The sequence below is a fragment of the Engystomops pustulosus genome, chromosome 5 (genome assembly GCF_040894005.1).
Source record: "Engystomops pustulosus chromosome 5, aEngPut4.maternal, whole genome shotgun sequence".
Lineage (NCBI taxonomy): Eukaryota > Metazoa > Chordata > Amphibia > Anura > Leptodactylidae > Engystomops > Engystomops pustulosus.
The window spans coordinates 94,335,116-94,351,309 of NC_092415.1; the positions used below are offsets into that span (position 1 = coordinate 94,335,116).

Sequence of the window (16,194 nt, forward strand, 5' to 3'; positions counted from 1 at the left end):
TCCGTAGTAAGGATAAGTCAAGAGTAGTGATAGGACCCATTAGAATTCAAGTTTGGCCGAACTGAATTTAAAAACCTTGTCCGAGTACCGAACTCGTATCCCAACCAGTAACACGCGCGACCAGTACTGGCTCCAATCGCTGGTGTTAACTCTTTAAATGCTGCTAGCAAAGTCACCAAGGGCATTGAAACGGTTGCAATTGGGCATGTGCCGCCATTTTCGTTGCTCCCAATGATGCCAATGTAATGTCATAATATTATGCAGAAAAGTCGGACGGTTATTTATGTCCTATATATCCTGCTAATGTTATGCCAGAGTCTGATACTAGAAATACTTTGATGAAAATGGTAAAGTTGAGCCATTTAAGGCACTTTAATAGCAATGTGTATGACTTTTTTTTTTTTATGTGCTATTCACTGAATTATCAATCTCCAGACATCAATGTTTGTTTCTTTCCTATCCAGAGGCCACAACCAGAGGATGGAATTCCTGGGTGACTCTATAATGCAACTGGTAGCCTCCGAATATTTATTCATACATTTCCCTGGTCATCATGAGGGCCACTTAACGGTGAGAACCACATAAATCATGCTCCGAGCAAGCAGGTATCACAGGCGGAGCCAGGAATTTAGTAAATTATTCTGCTATTGATTAATAACTAGGTAGTACATCACCATGGCTTCTTGCAGGAGATTTGTGGCGCTTTAAGAAATATGTTTCAGTGGTATGGCTTAGTGATTTATGAGACGGAAGCCTTATGCGCTCTTTGTTTCTTCAGGTTGACTAATCAATAAAGTAATCAGTGATAAGCCATGTATGGCCGTGGTGGCACTAGTGCTTGTTACACAGATAGGAGCATTAAGGCTCTTTGTGTCGCTGATTTATACTGTGGTAGCTGGCTGTTTGCATGCTGCTAACTTAATTAAAGTTACTGATTGTAAACGTCAAATGTAATGAAGGCTTTTCTTTTTGTTTTCATCAAGATCTGGAGACACGGCATGCTACCTTTACTTGTGTGGGCGCTATTTATGACTTTGTCCTGGGGTCTTTCCAAGCATTTCTTTAATCCATCTTCAATAAAATTCTGATTATAATATTAGCCTGTTGCATGGTCTTACTTCCCCACACCTTAAGGAAACACAAGTTATATTGTAATCGGGCTCTACTGGTTATTCATACTATGCTGCTCACTTTTTGTATAAAGCAAAATGCACTATTGCTTATAAATCAAAGCCACTTCCTATAGGATATTATTGGTCAGGCAGGAGTTTATCCTACCTGCAGATTCTGTGTGAATTTTGCGGCTGAATATGGTCAGATATTGTGTGTCATCTGAATTGCAGGATTTGGTAATTTCACTGAAATTGGCATAATTTACATCATTATTAGAATTTACAATTCTCCTAATTGGGAAAATTTATGGAAATTAAGCAATATAATGCAATTTAAATAAACACAATAGCCATAAGTCAGAGTAAATACTGCTGTAAAAAGCCATGAAACCAAACCTTTATACTTTCATGTTCTGTCTGTTTGGTACAACACAAAAGGCAATTTAATGGAGAGTGGGACAGATTGTGATTCCTACTGTCAGTCAAATGTGCTTGTTTGTTAGTGAGCATCTTTTCTCTGTGTGTGTGAGACAGTCGGATTTTCTTTTTTCGTTTATGACATATGCTTTTTGCAGGATTATGTTGCTGTTGCAACAGGAGACAGACCTTGTCATCCACAAGATCTGCGTTGTTGGATTAACCAGCAAAATTGACAAAATCAACCTTCCTATTCTGTTTTGCTCCCAACTTGTGTCCTTAATGTGAAGTAAATCTGTGTACTGTATGTAGTTAACTGTATACATTGGATGGGAAATGTTTAGTTCTTCATCACAGGGGATTCTCTGAAGATTTAATAAAACTACCATATTTTTCGGTCTATAAGGCGCACCGGATTATAAGGTGCATTATCAATAAAGGCCTGCTAAGATGTCTAGGTTCATATATAAGGCAAACAAGATTATAAGGCACGCCGGGTAAATCAAACAAAACTCAGACCATAAGTCAAACTTAATTTAACTCTTTTGTGGCGTAGGGCACCTTCTTGTTTCCTCCACTTTGGCACCATAGATTCATTAATGTTGAATTCTCCTGCAGCTGCCCTATTTCCATATTCTACTGCATGACTTACGGCTTTAAAATTAAAATCTGCCTCATAAGCATGTCTCTTAAAAGGAGGCATTTTTGGGGTAGTGGGTATAAAAAAAAATTATTATATGCACTTACAGTAATGCTGAAAGCAGATATTCTGCGGGGCTCCTGCATACAGAGCTGTATGTATCACTGCACTCAGTGAGACTCCTGACTATGGTCGCTGTAATGCTTAATCCATATATAAGGCACTTTTGATTTCTGAGAAAATCATAGGATTTTTTGTGCACCTTGTAGTCCGAAAAATATGGCATGCTATTTATACGGATGGATATATTAAAATGGAGTGTGTTCCATTGGCATTCAAAGCTATCGGGCGGCACGGTGGCTGAGTGAGTAGCACTTCTGCCTTGCAGCACTGGGGTCCTGGGTTCGAATCCCATCCAGGTCAACATCTGCAAAGAGTTTGTATGTTCTCTCCGTGTTTGCGTGGGTTTCCTCCGGGTACTCCGGTTTCCTCCCACACTCCAAAACATACTGTTAGGTTGTTTAGATTGTGAGCCCCATGGGGACAGGGACCAATTTGTCATGCTTGTGCAGCGCTGCGTAATCTGTGTGCGCTATATAAATAAAGAATTATCATTATTATTATTATTAAAGCTGAAGTGTTTCTTCAGTCACTGTGTGATCCAGGTGTAGACAGTATGCAAATTTCATTATATTTGCATATTCTGTATATCACTTTTTGCATCTTTTATTTTATATTTTATTATTTTATATAATTAGTATAACAATATTGGTGTCAAAGATTTGTTCCTGATGTTGGCAACCGGTGAAATTGTTCTTATTGTTGGCAACCAGTGGTCTTAGTTTTTTAGACAGATTTCTTGGTAGATTTTAAAATGGTTTCTTAGTTTATTTTTTCCTGCCAAGTTTTAGGGGCTGTGATTGACTCCATTTTGATTTCTCCAAAAGCCTTGTGATTTCAACCATGTATGGGGCAGTGAGCTAGCCGCACAAATTGCAGCCAGCTCATGGACCTAATATAGTGTATTGTGCATGTCCAAGGTGCGGTGAGCACACTGTGTCTCGCCAAGCCGCAAATTATAGAGCAGGACCTATTCCTGCCCATACTGCTCACTCCTCCCATCTCCACCCAGCAAAACAAATAGCATACACATTAGCCTTTTTGTGGTTTTGCGTGTGATGTGCACATTACCTAATGATTCCTGCCCTTATTCAACACAATAGCTGCCCAAATGATGCCCAACACATAGAATAGCTTGTGAAGTATTGCTCTTATAGTGACTACACAATAAAGTTGTCTATGTCCATTTTTATACAATAACAGGGCATAGTAGTATCCATATAATAATGTCAGAAATACAGAATTGTAGGATAGGGTTGGCTCATGCAGCAGACACATTAAAATGACAGCTACTAGTCTTTAGTAGAATCTGTTAAATTTGTATATGTGCTAATACTGTGGTGTATCCCTTACATAGGGCACATAGGGCTGAAAACCATATGGTGGTGGCCATAAACCTGATCAACATCTACACAGTAAAAACCTATATAAAGAAAGCTATATTATATATAACTGTAAAGATTGTGACATCACCTTTTTTTTTTACATATTTTGTTGAAAATCAAAACTGTAGTATTTTAAGTATTGATAACTTATGTCCCTTTTCTGTTACTGTGGCTGTAATTTTTCAAATGTATGGAAGACGATACACATAGTACGTGTGATGAACAAGTTAGTCACATTGGAGATCTAAAAGCAATATTATCCTGAACTATAATTACCGAATCCTGTCAAACATGACTGACATTGCCAAGATCTGTAACAGAAAGTTCTTATTATTCACAATGAGCATTTATCTTTCATGTAACATTGGGTGCCCTAATCTGTCTGAAAAACCATCAGAGTGACAGTTTGAGAAGAGCAGATTTAATAAAGGAATGGCTTTAGAAATAATGAGAGATCTGTGCTGAAGAAAACGTCTTCAACAAAATTCTGAGTCAGTCAGCATTGCAGAATTTAAGCCAGAAAGTGTTCATAAATTAGGGATAATGCTAATACGTTAAAATCCCATGATAGGCTTGTTAGTTCCTTTTGTTTTGTTTTGGCTTGGACTAGGGAAATGCTTGAGTTATGAAGACGCATACCTACTCTAAAGAACACTAAAAGCTAATCTTAAGTGGGCTCATTTTTTACAGTGTCAGGATTCTGGATTGTGTTGCCATGTTTTTATGTCCCTTTATTATATTGTACCCTGTGTATCTTGCAGCTGCTGCGTAGTTCACTGGTGAACAACAGGACCCAGGCCAAGGTAGCTGAAGAGCTGGGGATGCAAGAGTTTGCTATTGCAAATGATAAAACCAAAAGACCCGTGGCCCTTCGGACCAAAACCTTGGCTGACCTGCTTGAGTGTGAGTATACAGAAGAAGGTGCAACTAATATGAAATATGAGATCCAATAAGCAGGTGTCATTTTTGCACTGAGGTAACAGCTTGAAGTACAAGTAGGTTACGTACAGGATAGGTTCTGTAGGTTTGTTCTTAAGTTGAATTTATATGCAAGTCGCAACTGTATATTTTATAATTGTAACTTTAGACAAATTTTTTTGGGGTCTCTTTGACAATTGTATTTTAAAAATGTTGGACTGTCATAAGAATCAGGATTAATGATATATTTTAATTGTAGACACCTTGTACCGGGACCGGGCCCTTTCCTGTTTTTTCATGTCCATTTTTCACTCCCCACCTTCAAAAATCTATAACTTTTTTATTTTTACACGTAAAGAGCTGTGTGATGGCTTGTTTTCTGCGTAACAAATTGCACTTCATAGTGATGGTATTAAATATTCCATGCCATGTACTCGGAAGCGGGACAAAAATTCCAAATGCAGTGAAAATGGTGAAAAACCGCATTTGCGCCATTTTCTTGTAGGCTTGGATATTACGTCTTTCACTGAGCGCCCCAAATGACATGTCTACTTTATTCTTTGGGTCGGTACGATTAAGGGGATACCAAATTTGTATAGGTTTTATAATGTTTTCATACATTTACAAAAAATTAAAAACTTCTGGTGCTAATAACTTTTTTATACTTTGGTGTACGGAGCTGCGGGTTGTGTCATTTTTTGCGAAATTTGATAATATTTTCAATGATATCATTTTTTTTGACTGTACGAACTTTTGATCACTTTTTATAGATATTTTTATATTTTTCAAAATGGCAAAAAAGTCCCATTTTCGACTTTGGGCGCTATTTTTCGTTACGGGGTTAAACGCATTGAAAAACCGTTATCATATTTTGATAGATCAGGCATTTTCGGACGCGTCGATACCTAATGTGTTTATGATTTTTACTGTTTAATTATATTTATGTCAGTTCTAGGGAAAGGGGGGGTGATTTGAAATTTTAGGTTTTTTTATTATAATTTTTTTTTTTATTTTTACTATTTTTCAGACTCCCTAGGGTACTTTAACCCTAGGTTGTCTGATCGATCCTATCATATACTGCCATACTACAGTATGGCAGTATATGGGGATTTTCCTCCTCATTCATTACAATGTGCCATCAGCACATTGTAATGAAGGGGTTAAAACGTAATAGCCACGGAAGACAGGAGGCTACCATGGAGACGGATGACCCATGCACCGCTAGCTGTGAAAACACGCACGATCGGTGCTAGCACCAATCACGGGTGTTACCGGTAAGCCTTTGCTGCAATATGCGGCAAAGACTTACCGGCTATGGAGAGGGCACAGCCCGTGAGCCCTCTCCATGCAGCGCGACCCAAACTGGTTAATAACTTTTATAGCTGTTTATTGTAGTCTAGGACTATATACAGTAAATTACCAATATCCAGAGGCCCATTTGTAACTAAGGGTTGTCTGTAAGTCGGGTGTTCTTAACAGGGGACTGCCTGTACTTTTTGTTTTCTTTGATTGTGTTTCCTTTTGTTTGTTACATAACATTTGTCAAAGGATCTTTTTTACATGTAAAAATCTGATTGAAGGGTCAGTGTACTTCTGAATTATTCCAGTAGTTTTCTTGCATCAGGTATTATCAAAAGCAGGAGTGGATTCTACATAGAGATGAGGTATAGAGGAAAGATTTACACCTGTGCTACATTTTGGTTCAAAATAACTAATGTGAACTGGCCCAAATACCGCAGCCTGATGATGGAAATGTTTTCACTGCCAACAATTTCCTTTTCCGTTTTCTTATTCCCAGTGCTAGTTGTCCTTTTAGCTGATTAGTTGTGCCCTGGTTTATTTTGTTTTTAGTAAATAGTTGCTCCAACACCACAGGCTTGGATTGCCAATCCCAATGAACCAGTTTATTTCACATATTGAACCCTGTGAAGAATTTTCACTTAAATACCAGTAAATATATCCAGTGAGGCTTAGTGGGGTCTACACCATGTCTTAATTTGGCGTTCCTTGCACGGCTTCTACATAGTATTGGAGATGAATGAAGCTGCCTGCGCTAGAATTCTGCATTTAAAACCTCTTTAAATGTGCTGAAATGCCACATTTGTTAAGGGTTTTATTGTTGGGCCCTTTTCCAACTAGTAGAAAAAAGTGATGTGGCCTCGAAGCAAACTGTCCGTGTGCCCAAAAATTATTTTAAAATATTTTGGTGCAGCAAACTAGACCAACTAATAGATAAAATAAAGTAGGACTTGATCGTATTAAAATAGTCTAGGTGGGTTATACTGAATACCACAAAACTATGTATTAATCTACTAAACTCCTTCAACGCCATACCATGCTGTCTGCATGATGACAGACTCCCTTTAAGTTTAGTGGAGGCTTTATGTATGTTGAAGTAAAGAGTTGACATGTTTTAACACAATTGTATAGTTGTTTTTACTTTTTAAACTCTTACTTTAAACTGTAATAATAGAATGTTGTAAAAATAAAAGCAAGATGCTGTAAAACTGAAATAGAAGTCTATAAAAACACAATTTTTTAGAATTGTTACATCTACATTTACAGCAAGTAAACATCATAGCAGCAAGCCAAATTTATCATATTCCATAAAGCAAATTGTGTTTCGAGTCTGTGTTTTTGTAATGCCTGTGTGCCAGATATAGTTGATTTGGTTAGATAATATAGATAACAGCTGTAAGCCAGGACAGACCTCTGCTTCCGTCCTCTATATCATAGGATTTAAGCATGTTAAAGTTCTGTAGGCTGCCCTGTGCATTTTCCAAATCTAATATAAATCCTTACAAACAGCCCACATGCTTTCTAGAAATTGGGATGCTGTACTTCTCCCGCATTTAGGAAAACAGCACTGGTGAAGATTAGACCATATATTTTATTAATATTTGATTAAGTCCACTACATTCAATCAAATTGTTTAAGGACATTTCATGTAATGCATCTTTAATGCTGTTTTATGCCTCTATTTCCTTTGCTCTGTGTAGCTAATTATTTTATAAATGGGTCGGAGCTGTAATGTCTTTGGTTTAGTAGGATATTGTAGCCCTGTGGAGTGGCGTTATTTAATATAAAATGGTACAGAATCCTTCTGACCGCTGCTCCTTCATATTGGAGGGTGGTCTGTGTCTTGACATACACTCGAGACACATGCAGCTGGTTATATACTAAGTGCCTTATGGTAATTTCTCATGCAGGATCCTTAGGTAAATGTTAAGTATACAGCTAGGAACACTCTTTTTTTTTTTTCATGTAACTATTACCCAAAAAGCAATGTTTATTCATGTAGCAGAATGTTCTCCTGTCACCATGTGAAGTGGAAGCAAATGGTATGAAAAGAACTAGACCGTGCTGTGTAATGAACAGTTCTGCATTTTTTGGACTAGTAGTGCATTGGTGACTGTTGTATAAATATTTAATATTACAATCCATTTCTTTGTCGGGAAAGTATAAGTGGTTCCATTTTCCTATTCATCAGCTTGCTCCATTCTCTTAACTATATGGCACTCGCTTTTAAGTCTTAAGCATCTATAACCACTCAGTGCCCCGACCACTTAATTCCACCCCAATAGAATGTGTCCAACTTTTTTTTGTTGTTGTTTTTAAAGCCATTTGGGAAAGTGTGTCCCTCATTAATCTATGTGTTTTCCTGTAGCCTTTATTGCTGCACTCTATATCGACAAGGACTTGGAGTACGTTCACACGTTTATGAATGTATGTTTCTTCCCAAGACTGAAGGTAAATGATATTTACTTTGGTAATAACTGCTTAGTCGTGCCTATCTCAATAGCGCAAAAAGTCATTTGTAATTTTCCGCAGCTCTAAAGGGGTTAAACCACAGCAGCGGTAACAGACAATGGACATAACCTTGCAATTTGATATACGTTTTAGATATGTTTAAAGTGGATAGATTGGCAAGGAGAAAAGATAACATTCTTCAAATGCCCTCGGGGTATCAATATGTTACCAGGATTTTTTTTTTTTTTCCAGAAAAGCTAGCCGGCTCAGGGGGCATCACATAGTGAGTGAGGCTCTTGTGTAGTAAACACATGGAATAGTCAATCATTGGCAGCAAGGAACAGTTTGACAAAGCAAATTAATCAAAACTCGTTTGGAAGGTAGTTGTAGTATACTGCCGGTGATTGATGTTATCTTGGCTTCTGTGCAACTGAATAACAGTAGATTATTGGTCCGATACATTTGACCAAGTGCTTCCTTCTGTCTCTTGTATTGTTTTTATTTTTTGGTGTTTATCAAGCACTATTTAGCTGAACGTTTCTTCTGTTCTCTTTTCGGCTTATAGGAGTTTATTTTAAATCAAGACTGGAACGATCCAAAGTCACAGCTTCAGCAATGTTGTCTCACTTTGAGAACTGAAGGGAAAGAGCCAGACATCCCACTGTACAAGTAAGTACTTTTTCTGTGATAACCTAAGCAAATTTGAAGTAGATGTATTGTAGGGTTGGATGATTTAGCATTAATCACTCAACCACTTGTAAGGTAAAACTAACTATTCATTCCAGTGTGAATAAAGCAACATTAAAAAAAAATCTGTCTCAACAAGATTTCAATGCAAAAACAATTCAAACGAAGCACAACCATCTACAAATGTAAAATGGATATATAACATGCACAGCCCAGAATATGGTTTTCTGCTGGCAATCCGCCATGTGACAGGAACATAAAAGTGATGACCAAAATGACCAGTAAAAAAGTAAATAGAGCTAATTTCAATTCCAAACAAAATCTAAACTGTGGCCATCTGAAAGGGCAAGTTAATGAATTTGAGAATTCCCAAGTCCTAGTGTAAAGTTAAACTAGACAGTTTAAAATTATGTCAGATTTCTTCTCAGTATCTAAGCTTTAATAAACCTTTGACGGTGTCTTTATAATCGGATTACAAAGACCCTATTTTCTGCAGAATATTTTCTGCATGAAAATCTGCTGCATTTCTGCTACATGCAGGGGCCCTAAGATGGTGTCGATTCTATATAATGAAGACATCTGTGTAGGAAACATACTTGACAAGCAGGGTAATAATAGTGCGAATGTTAACTTTTGACAGTATACTGTATATGACCAACATGTTCTCAGTATAAAATCTTCATATTTTACCAAGCATCTATGACTATATGCTTCCAAATGTTTTTTTAGTGCATTTCAATTCTCTGTTTACTCTACACCATAATACTTTTTAACATGGAGTATATGCATAATAAAGAGAAAATCAGCGGTATATACAAATCCCAATTTTTATTTATTTTTTTAATTTCAGGACGCTTCAAACAGTAGGACCTTCGCATGCAAGAACATACACTGTTGCTGTGTATTTCAAAGGCGAAAGAATTGGCTGCGGTAAAGGGCCGAGGTAAAGTAAAAGCTTCTTCTTTAGGTTTGATTAATAGATAATGCTGAAGAGGTTTCTAATCTAGTGGCTCCAGCAGTATGCATCAAACACTTTAATAACTTCCTTTGTCCCCCTCCATGGTGCTGTCCTGTCTTGACTTCAAGGTAGCAAACAATATTAAGTCATTATGCTTAGTTACCTGTGATGAGCACAATAACATACCCCTTGCTTGTAATGTCAGCTGTAATTAGCTAAATCATAGGCGTATTGTCAGCTCATTACATACATATGAACAAAGCCATATACATTTCTGCAGCAGCATGACATCTTTGAAGGAAAGGTTGACAGAAAATCCATGTTGCATCCCCTTTCCTTGTGCTCTTTGACAGCTCCTATTGTTACCCATCTGTGACTGAATTCTGCTTCAGATTTGTTCTACCCATCTAGATGGAATGTTATTATATTATTTACTCAGTCTTCTAGTGAAGACCCATTAATAATGGTTCTGTGTGGGTTGTGAATTTTTTTTTTTCTTCTCATTCGCCTGTTGATGATTTTTTTAATGTAGGTTCTGTTGGCTGACTGTCATTAATCAAAAAAGGGAGTAAAGAGCGGGTAATTGTGTGCGGCGTCTGTGTGAAGAAAAGATTGGACGCTCAACGCGCCTTTTCTTTCTTTTACAAAGTATTTCATTAGGACAGCGCTGCTTGCCGGAGCATTGGGACACTTAAATCTATGCAGACACAAAACAATTAACAAAATCTCCATGCTTGTGGGCTAAGTTTAGAAACTGTGAAAACAAAAAAAAGGAAAGAGGCGCAACAGAGAAATTGACGGTTTGTGAATACATTGGAAACCACAGAGCTATCACTTTAATAGGGAAATTTTCATTTTTTGTTCTTAAAGACCCTCAAGAAAAATTGGGTATTTCTTTCTCATTTTCTTGTCTTATTGACGCTTAAAAGGATTTAAAAGCTCAGTTAAAGCTGATGGTGGTAATTAGGTTAATTGGAGGTTTTCTTTTTTTTTTTTTTACATCTTGTAGTATTCAGCAAGCGGAAATGGGAGCTGCTATGGACGCTTTGGATAAATGTGAGTTTTCTTTTTCTTCTATCTTTTGTCTCTTGATTTAACAGAGTAAGACTTATAATGCTCCCATATCATGTTTTACAGTGAATTTCTACCTTTTTATCATCTTGTCATTGTTAGGTACAGAATTCTATGGCGCTTAATTTTTTTATAATGGTTGGAACTTCTATTATCATGATTATTATTTTTATCATCATTATAATAACATAGAGATCTTTAATATAATAACATGCCTGCTGTCTGCAGATACCAATAGAGGGAGCCTTGGACTAAGTACAGCTGGATGACTGTTGTGTTCATGGCATTTCATACTGTGTATCAGAACACTGGAACTCCAGCTACTAAAAAAATATATTGGAAATAAATTACCTCAGTCTTTTCAGACTAAAAAAAAATACTGTATATACCTGAGTATAAGCCGACCCGAGTATAAGTCGAGACCCCTAATTTTACCACCAAAAACTGGGAAAACCTATTGACTCGAGTATAAGCCGAGGGTGGGAAATGCATTGGTCACATACCCAGCCAAGTATATAGCCAGCCAGCCCCTTATAATATACAGCTTGCCCCCAGTAGTATACAGCCTGCCCCAGCCTGCCCCCAGTAGTGTACAGCCTGCCCCCAGTAGTGTACAGCCTGCCCCCAGTAGTGTACAGCCTGCCCCCAGTAGTGTACAGCCTGCCCCCAGTAGTGTACAGCCTGCCCCCAGTAGTGTACAGCCTGCCCCCAGTAGTGTACAGCCTGCCCCCAGTAGTGTACAGCCTGCCCCCAGTAGTGTACAGCCTGCCCCCAGTAGTGTACAGCCTGCCCCCAGTAGTGTACAGCCTGCCCCCAGTAGTGTACAGCCTGCCCCCAGTAGTGTACAGCCTGCCCCCAGTAGTGTACAGCCTGCCCCCAGTAGTGTACAGCCTGCCCCCAGTAGTGTACAGCCTGCCCCCAGTAGTGTACAGCCTGCCCCCAGTAGTGTACAGCCTGCCCCCAGTAGTGTACAGCCTGCCCCCAGTAGTGTACAGCCTGCCCCCAGTAGTGTACAGCCTGCCCCCAGTAGTGTACAGCCTGCCCCCAGTAGTGTACAGCCTGCCCCCAGTAGTGTACAGCCTGCCCCCAGTAGTGTACAGCCTGCCCCCAGTAGTGTACAGCCTGCCCCCAGTAGTGTACAGCCTGCCCCCAGTAGTGTACAGCCTGCCCCCAGTAGTGTACAGCCTGCCCCCAGTAGTGTACAGCCACCCCAGCCTGCCCCCCAGTAGTATACAGCCACCCCAGCCTGCCCCCCAGTAGTATACCGCCACCCCAGCCTGCCCCCCAGTAGTATACCGCCACCCTAGCCTGCCCCCCCGTAGTATACCGCCACCCCAGCCTGCCCCCCAGTAGTATACAGCCACCCCAGCCTGCCCCCCAGTAGTATACAGCCACCCCAGCCTGCCCCCCAGTAGTATACAGCCACCCCAGCCTGCCCCCCAGTAGTATACAGCCACCCCAGCCTGCCCCCCAGTAGTATACAGCCACCCCAGCCTGCCCCCCAGTAGTATACAGCCACCCCAGCCTGCCCCCCAGTAGTATACAGCCACCCCAGCCTGCCCCCCAGTAGTATACAGCCACCCCAGCCTGCCCCTCCGTAGTATACAGCCACCCCAGCCTGCCCCCAGTAGTATACAGCCTGCCCCCAGTAGTATACAGCCTGCCCCCAGTAGTATACAGCCTGCCCCCCAGTAGTATACAGCCACCCCAGCCTGCCCCCCAGTAGTATACCGCCACCCCAGCCTGCCCCCCAGTAGTATACCGCCACCCCAGCCTGCCCCCAGTAGTATACAGCCACCCCAGCCTGCCCCCAGTAGTATACAGTCAGCCCAGAATTTAAAAAAAAAAAACTTATTTACTCACCCTTCGGTGGCCCCGATGCGCAGCGCTGCTCCCCCGATGTCATTGCGGCTCCTCTTCTGGCTTCCTGGCTACTCGATGCGCAGCGCTGCTCCCCCAATGTCATCGTGGCTCCTCTTTTGGCTTCCTGGCTACTCGATGCGCAGCGCTGCTCCCCCGATGTCATCGCGCCTCCTCTTCTGGCTTCCTGGCTACTCGATGCGCAGAAGAGTAGCCAGGAAGCCAGAAGAGGAGCCGCGATGACATCGGGGGAGCAGCGCTGCGCATCGGGGCCACCGGAGGGTGAGTAAATACGTTTTTTTTTTTTTTTTTTTTTTAGTCCATTTTTAATTATTTTTTACAAGTATTGATTTGTGTATAAGCTGAGGGGACGTTTTTCAGCACATTTTTTGTGCTGAAAAACTCGGCTTATACACGAGTATATATGGTTGTTTTAACTTTTGAAGATTGAGGAAACCTCTTGTTCATGAATACCATGGACTTATGGAACACAGTTCTATGTCAGCATTATATTTTATATAAAAAATATATTTTTTTAAATAATTGTGGCCCTTTATAGTACAGTGCTATCCCTAATAGGGCTTACAAATGTACACAGAAATTGAACAGTTTTTATGGAAGTATGGGAGAAAATTGGTGTACTTAGACAAAACCCTCATAAACCTAGTAGGTGGGACCTTTAAATGGCATACAATAGGGAAAATACTTATAGGGCTTGTTGTGGGAATTTGTTGTGTGGATTGTAACTAAGCTCCATCGAGCTGAGCACACCATGTAGCTCTGTTTTTGGAAGAAAGCCCCATTATGAATAAGCGGACCACTGTGAGCTCGGTCTGGCATTCCTATTGTACAGTGCTGAAGTGTGCATTAGCATTATCGGAGGGTTCTGTTAAAGCTAGCAGTTTATCACTGCTAAAAATGGGGTAGCAGTAATGTAATCAGCTCCCAGTGCCTTTTTTATGGGTGACAGGTCCTCTTTAAGACTGTGCACAAACCTGTACTCCTTTAGTAACTAAACCTTTACAAAATTAAAGAACTCAAGAATTGTTGAAAAACAGGATGCAACTGCAGCCTAGACGAGGAATCTACCATTGGGTTTCTTTCCAAAAGTAGATCCCCCATGGTAGATTTCCTTTAAAAACAAATCAAGTATTAAAGGAATCTGTTTTAATTTTGATGCCGTCCATCCTAAGTTTAATTTGCTGTGTTAATTGTGAGTCTAGATGGACACTGAGCCCAGTGCAAGGGATTCCAGTCTCAGCACTGCACTGTAGATATTTATGTGCCGTATAAGTTAGTATAGATCTAGTCAATCTAAAGGAGTCGTCTTGACCAAACAATGCCCTATTAAATGGAATGTAGGCAGGAATCATACATGATGTGATGTTTTGGAGGTACCGAATATACCTGAATATAAGATGACCCGAGTTAAAGCCAAGGCCCCTAATTTTACCACAAATAGCTGGAAAACGTATTGACTCGAGTACAAGCCTAGGGTGGGAAATGCATTGGTTACAGCCTCCCCAAGTAATGAAATGCCCTACAGCAGACCCCTTAGTAATGAAATCTCCCATGCTGCATCAGCCCCAGTGAAGTAATGCCCCATTCTGCCCTCCTCCAGTAATGAAATTCTCCCCTCCTCCAGTAATGAAATTCTCCATGATGCCCTCCCTCTATAATGAAATGCCCCATGCAACCCCCATAATGAAATGCGCTGCAGCAGACCCCCCTAGTAATGAAATCCCTGCAGCAGACTCCCTAGTAATGAAAAGCCCAGCAGCCCTCCCGAATGATTAAATGCCTTGCAGCCCTCCCCCCGATAATTAAATGCCCTTCAGTCCCCTTTAATGATGAAATGCCCTGCAGCCCCTTGGTATATAAAAAACCTGTCTGATGATCCATGCAGCTCTTCTTACTACTTTTCCTCACGTGTAATAGAGCGGGCAGAGGCGTCCTTGCGCTCTTCTCACCTGCGCACATTATGAAATCAGCAGCAATGGCAGCATCATAGGTGCACGGACGTCTCTGCCTGCTCTATTACAGGTGAGTAGAAGAAGGAAGAGGAGCTGCACAGAGTATCAGGGAGCATCCAAAGGTGAGTATGCAGTTTTAATTTTTTAATACACTCGTGTATAAGCCAAGTTGGGATTTTTCAGCACATTTTTTGTGCTGAAAAACTGGGCTTTTACAAGAGTATATAGGTATTTCTTTTTATCTTTTCTTTTTTTAATTCACGCCTAGCTTTGTGCTGAAAACTAAACTGTAATAAAAACTCTTTGTGTGATGCTAACCAAAGGCACATCTTATTTCATTGTGCCTACCTGTTCATAGAGTATGCTATCACTATTGTAGATAGAGTAGTGTAATGTCTAACAGACATAGTATAGGTGATGTCATTCTTTTTTTCCCCAGATAACTTCCCCCAGATGGCTCATCAGAAACGTTTTATTGAACGGAAGTACAGGCAGGAATTGAAAGAAATGAGGTTGGAGAGGGAGCAACAAGACTACACAGAGGATGTGAGGAAATAAAGCCTGCCATTCTTACAGTATCCATTCAAACTCACTAGGGGCAGCTGCCATACAGAACCCTCCTTTCTGGTTGCAAGTGTTTACAGACATCTCATGCTGTGTCCAGTTAAATGGGAAGAAAAATCATGAACTGGAGGATTTTTTTTTTCATTCACTTTGTCTCTTTTATATATTCATGTTTTAGTGAGTTTTATGCCTTTTTTTAACTATTGTCTGTCTTTTAATTGTATTCCTTTTTATGTAGTGTATGAATTAAAGTAAGTTGCCTTCTTGAGATGAACAGTTATAGTGAGTCTGCTTCATTGTTTGCTGAAGGATCATTTAAAAATCTGTTACTCTCAAATAATTGGAATGTTTAACCTGCTCATGATCAGAGTAAAAAAAAATTAAATTATTTTCACATTGATGTGATGTTTTTGGTACATTTTGTAGTTTATATTGAATCGCTGTAATATGTATACAGATATGTAGTACATTGATAAATCTGATATCTTTATATCTGCATTCTTTAGGGAAATGTACATACTAGATTTTACTCTGTTTCTGATGTAAAGCTGTGTATTTATTAGAAATCATTTGAGGGTTCATTATCCAATGTAATAGCAGTTGACCTCTGCCCTTCTGTAGTTTTCCGGTTACATTATTTGTTGCAGCCTTGCAATATCCATAATATTTTGTGCAGAAGCTGTATGAATCCATAATTTAAGCCAGTAAGGAATTGTGTAACATTATAAGGATAAATATC

At 39.8% G+C, this 16,194-nt stretch overlaps 1 protein-coding gene across 1 annotated transcript in view; it reads left to right on the top strand.

The window, feature by feature from the left end:
- DROSHA (drosha ribonuclease III) overlaps positions 1–15,855 on the top strand; it is a 176,059-nt gene extending 160,204 nt beyond the window's left edge. The window contains exons 26-32 of the mRNA XM_072152739.1: positions 465–570; positions 4,436–4,577; positions 8,260–8,342; positions 8,908–9,011; positions 9,880–9,972; positions 10,997–11,043; positions 15,331–15,855. Of these exons, the coding sequence (XP_072008840.1) occupies positions 465–570; positions 4,436–4,577; positions 8,260–8,342; positions 8,908–9,011; positions 9,880–9,972; positions 10,997–11,043; positions 15,331–15,449 (694 nt within the window). The 3' untranslated portion in view covers positions 15,450–15,855. The remainder of the gene's footprint in view (positions 1–464; positions 571–4,435; positions 4,578–8,259; positions 8,343–8,907; positions 9,012–9,879; positions 9,973–10,996; positions 11,044–15,330) is intronic.
- The last annotated feature ends 339 nt before the right edge of the window (positions 15,856–16,194 follow it).